The 14,022-nt window shown below is 48.4% G+C and overlaps 1 protein-coding gene across 5 annotated transcripts in view; it reads left to right on the top strand.

The window, feature by feature from the left end:
- The window catches only part of tanc1b (tetratricopeptide repeat, ankyrin repeat and coiled-coil containing 1b), a 123,140-nt gene that overhangs the window by 79,441 nt on the left and 29,677 nt on the right, over window positions 1–14,022 (top strand). For 4 of the 5 annotated variants that reach the window (XM_042071286.1, XM_042071322.1, XM_042071305.1 and 1 more), the window contains exons 8-10: window positions 3,792–3,914; window positions 6,213–6,503; window positions 8,086–8,234. In XM_042071286.1, the coding sequence (XP_041927220.1) occupies window positions 3,792–3,914; window positions 6,213–6,503; window positions 8,086–8,234 (563 nt within the window). Of the gene's footprint in view, window positions 1–2,083; window positions 2,176–3,791; window positions 3,915–6,212; window positions 6,504–8,085; window positions 8,235–14,022 lie in introns of those variants that run through there. The other variant, XM_042071314.1, reaches the window with a different exon arrangement.

A 14,022-nucleotide genomic window follows, 5' to 3' on the forward strand; every position in this document is an offset into this window, starting at 1 on the left:
TCCGTAAGGGTGGGGGTGGGGGTGGGGGGGTTGGGGCAGAGGCAGGGTGCCAATGTGCCATCAGTACACGAGCCCATTCTTTCACTCAAAAGAGAGAGAGAGAGAGAGAGAGAGAGAGAGAGAGAGATTTTGGAGAACTGCCGGACACCCAGTGTCTCCTCCCCTGCTATCGTCACTGGAGACAAAAGAACACAGATATTCAAAGGGCAGTGTCACAAGAAAGCCCTATTTTCATGATTTCATCAGAGCACTCTCTGACTGACACATCACAGCTTCAAAGCAGCTTACATACACACACACAGACACACATACAAGGTGCTAATATTATATATATATATATATATATATATATATATATATATATATAGCAGAAGAGAGGAGAAGAGCACATATTAAAGCAGAAGAGAGGAGAAGAGCACATAGTATAGCAGAAGAGAGGAGAAGAGCACATATTAGAGGAGAAGAGAGGAGAAGAGCACATATTAGAGGAGAAGAGAGGAGAAGAGCACATATTATAGCAGAAGAGAGGAGGAGAGATCTGTGGGTAGAGGAGTGAGAGGAGAAGGGAAGAGAGGTAGAAAGGTATGATGAAGAACAGAGGGGAGAGAAACAGAAATACAGAAAGGGAGAAGTATGAATATTGTGTGTGTGTGTGTGAGAGAGAGAGAGAGGGACCAAATGCTTACTGACACCCCTGCACTGTTCGAACGCTGACATTTCTTGTGTCATGTGGGGGAGAATGTTAATGGGTCCGTCAGACGCACACAGCTGAGTTATTTGGGGAGTGATGAAACTGCCGCTCAAATGTTTTGCGTACATTTTGGAGTCATTTTTGCAAAGCCCTTCGAATATTGAGAGCGAGAAGAGAGAGCGAGAGAGAGATATTGAGAGAGAGAGAGAGAGAGGTGTTCCGGAAGAGACTGTCCATCTCGGCATAATGGTATGTGTTGTGATTTGTGGTAGATAGCTGACCAATTTTCACGGAATCTGTTGAGAGAGCGAGGGAGGGAAAAAAGGAGAGTGAGGAGGGGTGAAAGGCAGGGGGAGAAAGATTGAGGGAGGGAGGGAGAGAGAGAGAGAGAGAGAGAGAGAGAGCAGTCTCTGCAGCCCACTGATGTCAGCATGGGGCTTGACTGATGCACTAGCAGGCTGGTTGTGGGTTCTTTCAACTTCATTCCTCCCCTCGCATTCGTTTCCTCCTGTCCTTCTTCCACCCACCCACCCTCTCTCTCTCTCTCTCTTTCTCTCTCTCCCTCCTTTTCTGTCTATCTTGTCTCTATGAGCCCCAGCCTCTCGTTCTTACATCACTCCGGTTTGCCTTTTTGCCTCTCCCCTGCACTCCCCTCCTCCCTCCCTCTCTCTCTCTCTCTCTCTCTCTCTCTCTCTCTCTCTCTCTCTCTCTCTCTCTCTCTCTCTCTCTCTCTCTCTCTCTCTCTCTCTCTCTCACCCTCCTCCTCTTTCTCTTTTCTCTCTCTCTCGTTTTTCTCTCTCTCTCTCTCTCTCTCTCTCTCTCTCTCTCTCTCTCTCTCTCTCCCATCTCTCTCTCTCTCTCTCTCTCTCTCTCTCTCTCTCGTGGGTTGGAGCACAGGCGGGGAGGATCATTGATTAATTTCCTCTCGGCTGCCCAGCGCAAACTCTACTCAGCCACACTGGAGGAAATCTCGCGGAGCATTTTTCTTCACTTTTCCCTCTTTTTTTCCCCCCTTTCTCCCTCTTTCTCCTTCACCTTATCTGTGTGTCGGCTCGGTGGCCAGGGAGGGAGGGTGTTGCCATTTCACTGAGCAAACGAGAGAGAGAGTGAGAGAGAGAGAGAGAGTAAAAAGAGGGAGAAGTAGAGATCAAGAGAGCAGCATTCTTTTTATTTTCCGTTAGCTTCCTCGGTCCGTTAGAGCAGGAGATGGGTGCCCGGCAACAGCCCGCGGCTAGTCACCAGTTGAATGCGGTGAGAGGAGAGGAGAGGTGGACCGTCAGCAGAGCTACTTAGGAGCTCTCCCTCTCTCTCTCTCTTTCTTTTTCAGGGAGGGTAGGGTTGGGGGGGTCTCTCAGGAAAAAGGGGGGGGGGAGTTAAAAAACTTGGACCCCCCCTTCCCCCCCCCACACAGCTGACGCCTGGCCGCCTCTGAAATACGGACGGCTTCAATCTTCCCACCTCTGCCAGGACTCCAGCCGTGTAGTGTAAGTAGCCCCAGTCAGAGTTGTCCTGGGTGGGAAGGTTGAGGGGGGGGGGTGGGAAGGTTGAGGGGGGGGTGGGTGGGAAGGTTGAGGGGGGGGTGGGTGGGAAGGTTGAGGGGGGTGGGGGGTGGGAAGGTTGAGGGGGGGGTGGGTGGGATGTTGTACAGAGAGAGTATGGGTCAGAGCATGTTTTTTTTGCGTTGGATTTGAAATGCATATAGTGAACATGGAACATAGCTGAATTGATTAGCATGAAATCCGCTAGAGCGTGGAGGCTAGGTGGTTGGGTTATGCGTTGCTGCAGTACAGGGGCGAGCAGGTGTGAGAGGGTGGAGATAATATTAAATGGAGAGAGAGAGAGAGAGAGAGAGACCTGTTAGAAAGTCAAAGCATTGAGTCCCTCCACACTTCTCTCTGCTCTCTCTTTCACTCTTTCCTCTCTCTGTTCCCACTGTCTCCGACGCACATCTGAGTTCTGTCCAGTCGCGAGCAGACCTTTGATTAAGCAGGACATGGTCTCCATGGTGATGGCATTGTTCCCACGAACAGCGGACACTTTGTGTGCATGTGTTTGTGAGTGTGTCTGTTGTGTTTGTTAGTCTCTTTCTGTGTGTGTGTGTGTGTGGTGTGTTGTGGGAGAGAGAAAGAGAGCCAACCCAGAGAGAGAAGACGTTTCACACATTGAGGCTTCTCTCTGTGCAGTGACCCGTTTCTCTCCCTCCCTCTCAGTGCCGTCGGTCATCCAGGGCAGTTCTCCCGTCTCGAGAATGGCGGGCGGGTTGATGTAATGTGGGCTGCTTTGGCACGGGGCTCCGGTGAATGGCTCTGTGTCTGAAAGCTGCCATCTGTTGCTCACTGGTTTGGCATCTCCCCACCACGCTGGCGTGGCAGCTACAAGGGACGATGTGCCTGCCACCCAACTTACTCGCTGCATATGCAATCAGGAGACAACTGCACCTGAAACCTCAATTCTCAGTTACTGGTCGTCAGAGTCCCTCTTCTCTTCTGTCCCTATCTCTCCTCTCTCTCTCTCTCTCTCTCATGTTTGCCTGTCTCAGTTTCTAACTCCATCTGTGGCATCCTCTGCCTGTCAGTTCAAATTAAACTGAGCTTTCAGTGTTTATTTTCTGCCGTTGTTGTTTATTTGTTGGTAAACTATAAAGGGATTGTGTAAAGGCAACAGCTGTGAGAGCAGTTGTATAATCATTAAAGTCTGCGTAGCACTGTATCCATAGACATTAGTCTGTGCCCATTTTTTCTCTCTCTGTCCCTCTCTCTCCCTCACTCCTTCCCTCCCTCTCTCTAACTCTCTCTGTATATTTTCGCCTATAGGGTTTCAGCTATACTACACACAGTCTGAGTCTCTCCTCTTGTCTGTACTTCAGTCTCAGGGAAAAAATGATGTTATCTCCACTCTGTGACAATGCTTGTGACAAAGGCAAGGCTCTCTTGTTTTTTGTTTTTTTTTCCCCCCTCCCTGTACAAGCAGGGTACTGTACAGCTTGGGTGCCAAGGTATGTGTAGCCTTCAACTGAGGATTAATGTATACTTTCTCTCTCATTCTCTCCTTCTCCCCCCCCCCCCCCTCTCTCTCTCTCACTCTCCCTTGCCTCTCACAGCAACAAGCTCCACCAAACTGGAAGACCTGAGCTATCTTGATGAGCAGCGAAACACTCCCCTGCGAACGTCCATCCGCCTGCCCTGGCACAACACAGGAGGCCGGGCACCCCAGGACTCAAAAGGTAAGGAGCCCACCACGGCTCTCATGCACAAAAAACAGACGAGCGCCTGTTGATTCTTTGAAAAGAAGAAGAAGAAGAAGAAAAAAGAAAAAATAACAGTACCTCCAGTCACCTCAAACTGTTGGGGGACCCAGTATTGTGTCAAGGCATGCTGTTCACGTTTCAAAGTTCCGTCAAGCGCTTCTTTATGTGTGTTTTGTTCCTGGTTTTGCTTTGGAGTAGTATTGTGTTTTTTTTGGCGTCTTTGTCAGGAAAGCAAATGAAATTCATATTAGCCCAGAGCATTAATAATGCAGGATGGCATTAGCGAGCGCCGGCGCTCTGTTTAAACGTTGCTCACTCTTGATGTGGGCCCTCCAGAGAGTGGCAGACTGATATGTAAACCCCCCACAGACTATGCAAACATTGGAGTTGTGCAACGGCCCGCTTTTCGGAAGAATTTCTCTATTTTTCTGCTCTCAGACCTTGAGAGAGTTGCAATGGAGGCTCTACAAACAAACCTTTGCCTCCCCCTCACACACCAAAGTTGTGTGTGTGTGTGTGTGTGTGTTTCTTTTTTGTTTGTTTTAGTTTTTTACCTTTGGCTGTGAAAATGCAGTTTGTTCACTACGCCATCTAATCAGCAGCACCGGTGACTGACAGAGGAGCGATGCTTACTGACGTCCATTGCCCATCTCCAGCCAGTAATTGGTGCAGAAACACCATCAGCTGGCTTGAGCCAGCTACAGTATGGGCCATTTCAGAGTGTTAGCTAACCATGTTAGCCAGCTAATATGTTACGGGTGTGTTTAACCTGGAAGATGTTTTTGGCGTTATGGCCGAGGGTGGCAGTGAGCCGGTGCATAATGCGCTACGGATTTTTTCTCAGCTTGTTCGATTCGCTGTCTTCACATCGGCGCTAGCTGAAGTTGCTGGCTCTTGAAATTTGCCTGAGGCGTTGACAACTGGCCGGCACCTTTCTGCCTAATACAATCAGTGTAGTGATTTCTGTGAGCAAAGGAGATGGAGGCAGGCTTCTCTTCAGCTCTCTCTCTCTCTCTCTCTCTCTCTCTCTCTCTCTCTCTCTCTCTCTCTCTCACACACTCTCTCTCTCTTCGATATGGTTTAGATGTGAAAGGTACCCAGCCCTGCCAATCTATCTCTCTCCCCTCTCCCTCTCTCTCTCTCTCTCTGTCTCTCTCCCTCTCTCTCTCTCTTTCTCTCTCCCTGTCCCTCTCTCTTTCTGTTTCCCTGTAACAAGCTCTATCTGTTTCTCACTCATTTTCACCCTCTCTCTCACACACTGGCTCTCCGATGAGTGGCAGCCTCCAGACCTCCTCCTCTCACTCCCACAGGACGTGTGTGGATGTGCCCTGAGCAGCAGGTGTTTATGTTTTAGGCCAGTCCCGTCAGCAAGAGGCAGAAACAGAGGGAGACAGAGAGAGAGAAATGTATTTTCAGTTCGGATTTTGCACAGCAGGATACTCAAAGCCCTTCGCCCCTTCAACTTCCCAAGATGAAATGGTCAGAGGGCACACTCCAAGTCTGAAAGAAAATGAAAAAGTGAGCAACTTTCAGACAAGAGGAACTGGGGTCCACGGTGCTTTATTCATTTATTTATTTGTTTGTTTATTTATTTATTTAATCCTAGCCAGTAGTGTAGTCTAGTTAGCTGTAGTGGGTATACTGTGATGTAGTCTTGTCAGCTGTAGTGGGTATGCTGTGATCAACCCCAAATGTTAATACATATACTTGCCTATTTTTAGTGAGTATACAGAGATGGTGATGCTTTTTAAGTGGGTACACTGTGTAGTCCTGCGTATCACGTAGACTACACCACTGATCCTAGCCACATTAAACCAGTGTGTTGGAAAATGCTGGGGCTCAGAGCAGATGCCATGCAGCCTCAGTATGTTGGAAGTGTTCAGAGCAGTGCTGCACTTTTCTCTCCTCTCGGTTGTGTCCGTGTCATTGCCTGCTGGTGCAAATTAATCAGATCTGATGGAAAGTGTGGAACAGATGGCACCATGACATCGCTACAATATCAGAATAAAAGAATCAAAATAGACTCTTCCTCCTCCCAATCCCCAGGTGAGGCATGGATGTGTCCTCAGGCAGGAGAAAAATAGAGCCTTTTCACCATGCTTGCAATAGTCTGTTCCAACATGCTGTTCATTTTGCTCACAATAGGAATTTATGTTGTAAAGTTAATGAAGGTGATTGAAAGATGAAAATGAATGCTAATGTCAATGTTGCTTAAATAGATTATAGTCTTATTGTGTGTGTGCTTCTCTCCTTGTCTCCTTGTCTCCTCCTCAGCTCGCTTCACGCCCTACAAGCCGGCAGACATCATGCTCAAGCCGCTGCTCTTCGAGGTGCCCAGCATCACCACCGACTCGGTGTTCGTGGGGCGCGACTGGCTCTTCCAGGAGCTGGAGGACGCGCTGAGGGGCGGCGAGGCGGCGTCAGTGTCGGAGAGCCGCGGTGCCGTGGTGGTGGGCAGCGTAGGCTTCGGCAAGACGGCCATCATCTCACGGTTGGTGGCACTGAGCTGCCACGGCGGACGCATGCGCCAGATCGCCTCCAGCAGCCCCAGTGCCTCCCCCAAGGGTGAGCACACACTCACTTCGCCTCCTAAGAGCTCCTGTTTCCCCCTGAAGGGTTCTTGAGCAACCCCCATTGGCACTCGGAGAGAGAGGGAGAGAGAGAGGGAGAGAGAGAGAGAGAGAAATGATAATCATGGTCATCATCTTTGTAGATAGATCTGTCTCTTTATGATGAGCCTTACCTTCAGAAACACCCTCCTAATCAAGCCTCTGCACTCTGACAGGAAACGCTTTCCCACTGGTTCCTTTGAAAAAATACAGGCTTTGCAAAGAGCATTTCCCCTTGAAATTCCTTCTTGCTGACAGTTAATGTTTTAGTGATGAAATATGCTATTTGCTGGGGGGAAAAAAAAACATTTCCCAGAAAGCTAAAATGAGAGGTTTAAATTCCTGAAGTTTGTTTGTAACACATTTAGCTCTAAGAGGTTAAATGAGCCAAGGTTATTGAGATCATTTTTTAATTTTGGTTTGTTTAGTGTAATTCTCACATTTCACCAGTTCAACCCAGTGACTGGCCCGGGCTCTGGGATAGAGGGGAACAAATAGCACATTGAGTTAAGTTCCTCCAATCAGGACAATGATCTGCCTGTTAATCCAGTGTGTCTGAGCCAAGGCAGCACACAGGGGCATGGGCAGGAATGGGCAGTGGCTGCATTTATGTGGCTCTTCAGTTCCATAGGCAACGATTTTACTGATCCTATAGTTAAGGGCTCTGAAGTCTAAACAATCTTGGAGTGGTTCCTATCTATTCGTTAAGTTGTCAGAGATGAAATACGTCAGGTTTATGAGCAGGCAGAGCCATCGAGTGAGCTCCAGCCATAAACTGATGCCTTATGATGGCTGCCATGGGATGCACAGGATGGTATTTAGCTTTACCGGAGCTCATCTGACCCCAGAGTCAAGTCAAGTCAAGTCGGCTTTTATTGTCAATTTCTTTACATGCACTGGTCATACAAAGAATTGAAATTTCGTTTCTTACTTTCCCATGCAGACATAGACATGCTTTAAATACAGACATAGACATACTATGGACATAGCCATAGACAATAAACATTAAATTAAAGTGCAAGACTGAAATATTCGTTAAGAGCAGCCTCAGAGGAGCTTCGTCCAGCCCCGTCCACTGAATCTTTTAATCCGCCCCAGCAGCCACATGTGGGCTAATCCCACCTGCCCTCTTCATTTTGGTAATTGCCATCAGAATCGATGACTGCTGGATTAAACTCTCTAACCTGACTCTGAATTAGTGGAAAGAATTAGTGTAGTGCTGCAGGATGGCTTTCTCCTGCAAGGGGATGAGCACTTTTGATTTGTTTTTGTTTTTTGTTGAACATCCATGAAATCTGGAACCTTCTGCATTTTGGGATGATGTTAAGAGATATTCCATGCAAAATGACATCTCTTAATTGTCATTTGCATCAAGACAAGAAATTCACAAAGATTCTGGTGTCAATTGTCATATATAAATCAGTTATGAAAGTAAATAAATGCTGCATCAAAATCTCTGGTGCATTTAGTGCTCGTTCAAACCAGTGTCGCTAGATGTTGGGTATCTGAGATCTGACCTGGTCATCTCTGTGCTGCAGGTGGTAGTGGGCACTCGGACCTGCCCCTGTCCCAGCCCCCCCAGCCCACGCCGCCCCCCAGTGCCACCAACACCCTGAGCAGCAGCTGCCCCAGCACCCCTGAGCTCCAGCGCCGCAGGGAGGAGGCCGTCAGGCGCCTGGCTGCCAAGGTACTCCCACCACTTACACTCACCACACTCACACACACACACACACACACACTCACACCACTTACACTCACCACACTCACACACACACACACACACACACACTCACACTGCTTACACTCACCACACTCACACACACACTCACACCGCTTACACTCACCACACTCACACTCACCACACTCACACACACACACACACACACACACACTCACACCGCTTACACTCACCACACTCACACTCACCACACTCACACACACTCACACACACACTCACACCACTTACACTCACCACACTCACACCACTTACACTCACACACTCACACACACACTCACACCACTTACACTCACCACACTCACACACACACACTCACACCACATACACAGACACACACACATACGCATACACACATCACATACACACATCACACACACACACACACACACACACTCACGCCACACACGCTTTATTCACATTCTCACCCCCCACTAACCACTTTCACACACACTCTCTTTACTTACACACTCACTAGACTTTACTTACTCACACCCTTCACTCACACACACACACACACTTTTTACTCACACTCTTCACACACTCCGACAGTGATCTATCATAAGGAGTAACACCATCACTGTTGCTTGAATATAAATTAGGAGGATCAGTCCTGCTGTGGTGAAATTGCTAAATTGTTAATCAATGCTTCTGTGTTCTTTGTTGTGAGTGGCACACTTTGTGAACAGTGGGCAGATATTATGTGTAGGCACTGCGACTTCTTTTGGAGAGCTGATTTTGTCACTTCCCAGGGCTCCACATGCGCCCATTCATCTGAGCCTGATTAGCAGACGGACATTTTATATCTGAGGCGTGCTAGTGCAACAATGGGCTCTCAGTATGCACCAGATTCCACCATTTTTAGCAATTATGGATTCATTCATTCATTCCAAAAAGTAAATGCACCCAAAAGTTGAGCGCAGGGGGAAAACAAGGTAGAAGCTAGCTAAATTCACCTCATCTCACTCTGTCTCTCGTTCTCTCTATCTCTCTCTCTGTCTCTCTCTCTCTCTCTCTCTCTCTCGCTCTCACTTGTTTGAAAGCACACCTTGATTTGGTGTTCAAAGATCAATTTTCCTTGATCTAATGTAGCCCACACATAAACACACACACACAAGCACAGAGGCCTGGGTCTGCATTGCATGCATGCAAGGCTCTTTATGCCTCTGAGAAAAAGCTACAATTGGAATCCTGAGTCCCTGGAGGCGGCCTTTCATGTGGCGTAATTAAGGGCTGAAAAGCCACATGTTCAGCCTTCACTCTCGCTCTCTTTCTCTTCCTTCTTCTCTCCATCACTCTCTCATTCCCTTTCTCTATCACTCTCTCGCTCCCTTTCTCTTCCTTCCTCCCTCCCTCCCTCTCTCTCACTCTCTCACTCCCTTTCTCTTTCTCCCTCTCTCCATCACTCTCTCCCTTCTTTTCTCTATCACTGTCTCGCTCCCTCTCTCTTTGTTCCAGTTGTAGCCCTCAGGGGACGGGGTGTGGGGAAGTGGGGTATTGTTATATTGGTATATTGTTGTGGGATTGTCCACATTAAAGGTGAGCTCCCCCTGTCACACACACTCTCTCTCTCTTTCTCTCTCTCTCTCTCTCTCTCTCTCTCTGTCTGTTTGTCTGTCTCTCTCTCTCTCTCTCTCTCTCTCTCTCTCTCACTCACACACACACACACACACACACACACACACACACACACCCTTTATTCCTCTCTCTTCCTGACCACACTTTCTCAAGGTTGCCCATGAGGTCTTTCTTCCTCATTAATTTTCCCGTGTGCATCTCCATCCCCACTCCTGCATCATCAGGGCCTCAGGACCTCTGGCTCCATCCACTGCCTTCCTCTTATCTGATGACCTGAATGTCAAAACTGACATCCATCCAAACCTGCAGCTACAACCACAGGTTACTCTATACAACCACAGGTGGCAGTGTGGTGACTCTATATAAAACATATTGATGTCATTGGGGCATTTTGCCCATGTTCAGGGTGGAAAATAAAAAAGAAAGATTTGCATAAGACAAGTCAAATTGGTGTTTTCAAAAAGAAGGGATCATGGAGAATAAAGAAAAACATATTTAAAAAATCTTTGTATATTCCCACAAGGTGTTTGGGTGCTCTGAAAATGATAACCAAAATGATTTTTCAGACTTGTGAGGTCTGCTGTTCAGACCCTGAAGGGATTTGTTTTCTGTTCATAGCTTTTTGTGAGAGTGTTTCTACTTATCTCAGTAAGGAAAATAAGTCTTCTGAAGGCTTAAACAGAGCCCAGCCAAAAACTCCAATAAAAGTTGTATCAACTTTGAGGGACAGCTATGACCATGCAGGATTATCCAGACCAAACGTGACGATTTTGCTACATACTATTCCCATTTATGTACCAGCATGCAAAATTTGAGCCTCCTACATGGTTTAGTTCTTGTGCTGTGGGCTTGTGAACTTTGACAAAAAAAAGAGGCCGAACAAAATCGACACCCCCCTCCCCCTGCAAAACTGGCTGTATCTTGGAAAGTATTGATCTTACATAAGAGTAATTTTACAGTGTGTCTCCTGGGTAACATAGGTACACCTGGTAATTTTTTCAGAATTTTTTGAGACCTAAGTGCGTGGGCCCTGGTTGAACTGACGTGGAATGACCCTGATGGAACTGCAGCTCACACACTCCGCGGGTGGGGTGGGGGGTGGTGGGCTGCAGTTGCCAAGGGAACGAGGAGGGTGGGGGATAAGAGCAGGGCGGCCAGTAGGCCTGACATGACGTGGTGTCGACAGACAGGAGCTCAGAAACATGACAACAAAAAATACCACATGAAAGATTAGCATTTGGAGAAGCGTTACCTCCCATGGCAACCCTGCAGCATTGCCACAATGCGGCATTCACTCAGAGTGACTGATGAACGTGTGAAATGAAAGGGGCACTTGGTGTGTGCTCGGAGATGGCCAAGAGAGACCGAGACAATTGACAGCCTCCTCACCTGAGCGGGGAGTGTTGTGTGTGTGTGTGTGTGTGTGTGTGTGTGTGTGTGTGCGTGTGTGTGTGTGTTTGTTGTGCTGGAGAGAGACGGTATCGTCGTTTGTCTTGCCTCATTAGGAGATGTGCTTACAGGGGCTCAGCGCTTAGGTACCCTGCTGAGGTTTGTAGAGAGTGTTTACCACTTGTGTCTTTGCCATCTAATTGTTCCATTCCAGCAGCATCACCCCCCTACCCGCATCACCTCCACCCCTACCCCATGCTAACGGCACTTTAATGAACCACCTGCCATTAAGCTCACAGCCAGAGTGTGTGTGTGTGTGTGTGTTTTGAGAGGCAGTGTGTGTGTGTGTGTGTGTGTGTGTGTGTGTGTGTGAAAAAGAGAGAGAGAGAGAGAGAGAAAGAGATGCATACTTTGTATGTGCCCTCTGCTGCTCTTTCCCTAGCTTCCTGCTGTAGTTTTCTGCAGCAAGTAAAATCCCTGGTGCACATAGCATCCAGCACATGCTTAATGTACTGAAAAGGTTAATGAAAAACCCGCCAATCCCCCTTTATGCATGCATGCCTTTCACCTTCCCCCCAACAGCAGGCCATCACACTCAAAGTCCGACTGCTGCCAAAAGACGGCTCGATACGTCAGGCCTCGCTTTGCCGCGCCGCGTCTTAGTTCTCCACACCTGCGACGGGCACAGCAGGCCCACTCTGGCTCAACCCGATCCGATCGATGCCCAAAACAAGACTTGGCGCTGGCTTTATGCTCTGCCCACCTGTGGCCCGTAGACAGACGGAGAGGGGGGCAGGAGGGGGGGGGGTGCGTGTTTGTATGCTGAGCGGCTCTGAGTGAGTGTGGGACGATCTAAAGCCTACGATCCTCTCAGAAGGCAGACAGAGTCATTGCCCCCACCCCCTAGACGCAATAAAATGTCCACGACCACCTGACAATTTGCAGTTTTCTTGCAGTAAACAGACTAAGTGGCTTTAAACAGCTGTTGTGAAGGGGAGTTGTTGCAGTCTGTGCCTCCTCCCTAGCAAAAAAGGTCATCTGAAAAGAGAAGGTGACCCACAGCATCATCCCTCCAATAGCTGCCATTATGGATTAAGGCCCTCTGTCCAAAAAGGACAAAATACATATTGTACTTTTCATCAAATTGTAAATAATGTAGAACTTTACACACACATAGACCAACTTTTGGTTAGTAACTGACAGTTGTTTGACAAGGTTATGAGCTGCGATCAGTGACTATTTTAACAGACACACACACACACACACACACACACACACACACACACACATTTACACACATTTACAGATGCTTCCAATCCTCCCAGGGAGTCTAAAGCTTGAAGATGCCACATGAGCATCGGTATGCAGACTGGGAAGTCTAAAAGTAGTCCGCTGGGTCGGTCTCGAGCACCCCTGCTGCTGCTGCTGTTTTCCGTGCGGTGCCCTCCTACCGTGTCAGGCATCAGATGCCCGTGTGTGCCCGCTGTGGGAAGCGCCTACCTCAGCTAGGCCTCCCTACTGCCAGCTGCTCCGTCAGGAAGGAGCTGCCATCCCATATGACCGCCGAGGATCTGCCTCTCCAGAGCACACTTTAATTAATGCCTCCCTCCTCCTCTCTCTCTCTCTCTCTCTCTCTCTCTCTCTCTCTCTCTCTCGCCTCTCTCTCTCTCTCTCTCTCTCTCTCCATTTCCCTTGCATTTTCACTCTTTCACCACCTCTCTCTAGCCATTACCTTTGCATTTTTTTGTCTCACTCTCCCCATTTTCTTCATGTTTCTCTCTCTCTCTCTCTCTCTCTCTCTCTCTCTCTCTCTCTCTCTATCTCTGTCTCTCTCTCTCTGTTTAATCCTAATTCATACCTGCCAGTGGACAGCTTTTTGCATAATGGAGTCTCTGAAGGCCCCTGCCTCTCCTCCACGGTGCTGCATCAGCGCCCGCAAGACTTCCTGCTTTGCAGCCGACAGCCGATTCTCAGATAATTAGTCTGCTCGCGTTTGTACTGGATTAGGCAGTGTTAATGTGCCACATTGCGCTTGGCGCCGCGCACACAGCATCGCAATCATTTCCAAACGTCCTTCAAGCTGCGTTAGTGTGAGGGATGGAGGCCGAGAGCTGGTGTAGGTGTTTGACCACTCCTCTCGTGGAGAGATGGATGCTCGCCGACCGCCCGTGTCCCGGTAGCTCCCTTCCCCAAAGAACTGGTGGAGCGCCATTCCTATTAACCTCTCGTCAGGCCCAGAAGGGACATACCACCTCCTGTCAAGGTGGACTTTTCAGGAATAAGTCACCTGGCATGAATATGCAGTGAGATGTGTGAACCATTCAAGGTCTTCCGCTGGTCACGTTGCCAAGCCCTTTTTTTTATTTTATTTCTGTCTTTGTGTCTGCCTTTTATAGGCAAATGAATCAAACGCTTGACATAAATACCAAAGGCCAGACCTTCTCCGAGGACGCCATTTGTTGCCCCCCATGAAGCCTTTAGTCTTGGATTTACAGGTTCCTGTTGGCTGGCATTTCTCTCTGCAGATGAACGCAGTTGTCATTTGACTGGAGTGCGTCCAAGCTCGGCGTCAGCCTAGCAGAAGTGGCTAGGTGCTGCGCGCCAAGGTAATAAATGTCTGAATGAGAGGTCGTACACCCCAATGGTGCTCCATCTGTTCCCCAGTTCCTTTCTTACACATCATTGTGCTGTTATGGTTTCGCGAAGCCGGCTGGTTGCCTTCAGTGTATGAGGAGGAAGCTGGTCACCTGCTTTTCCTCCATGGCCTTGAAAG

This window comes from Alosa sapidissima, chromosome 2 (assembly GCF_018492685.1).
Source record: "Alosa sapidissima isolate fAloSap1 chromosome 2, fAloSap1.pri, whole genome shotgun sequence".
Lineage (NCBI taxonomy): Eukaryota > Metazoa > Chordata > Actinopteri > Clupeiformes > Clupeidae > Alosa > Alosa sapidissima.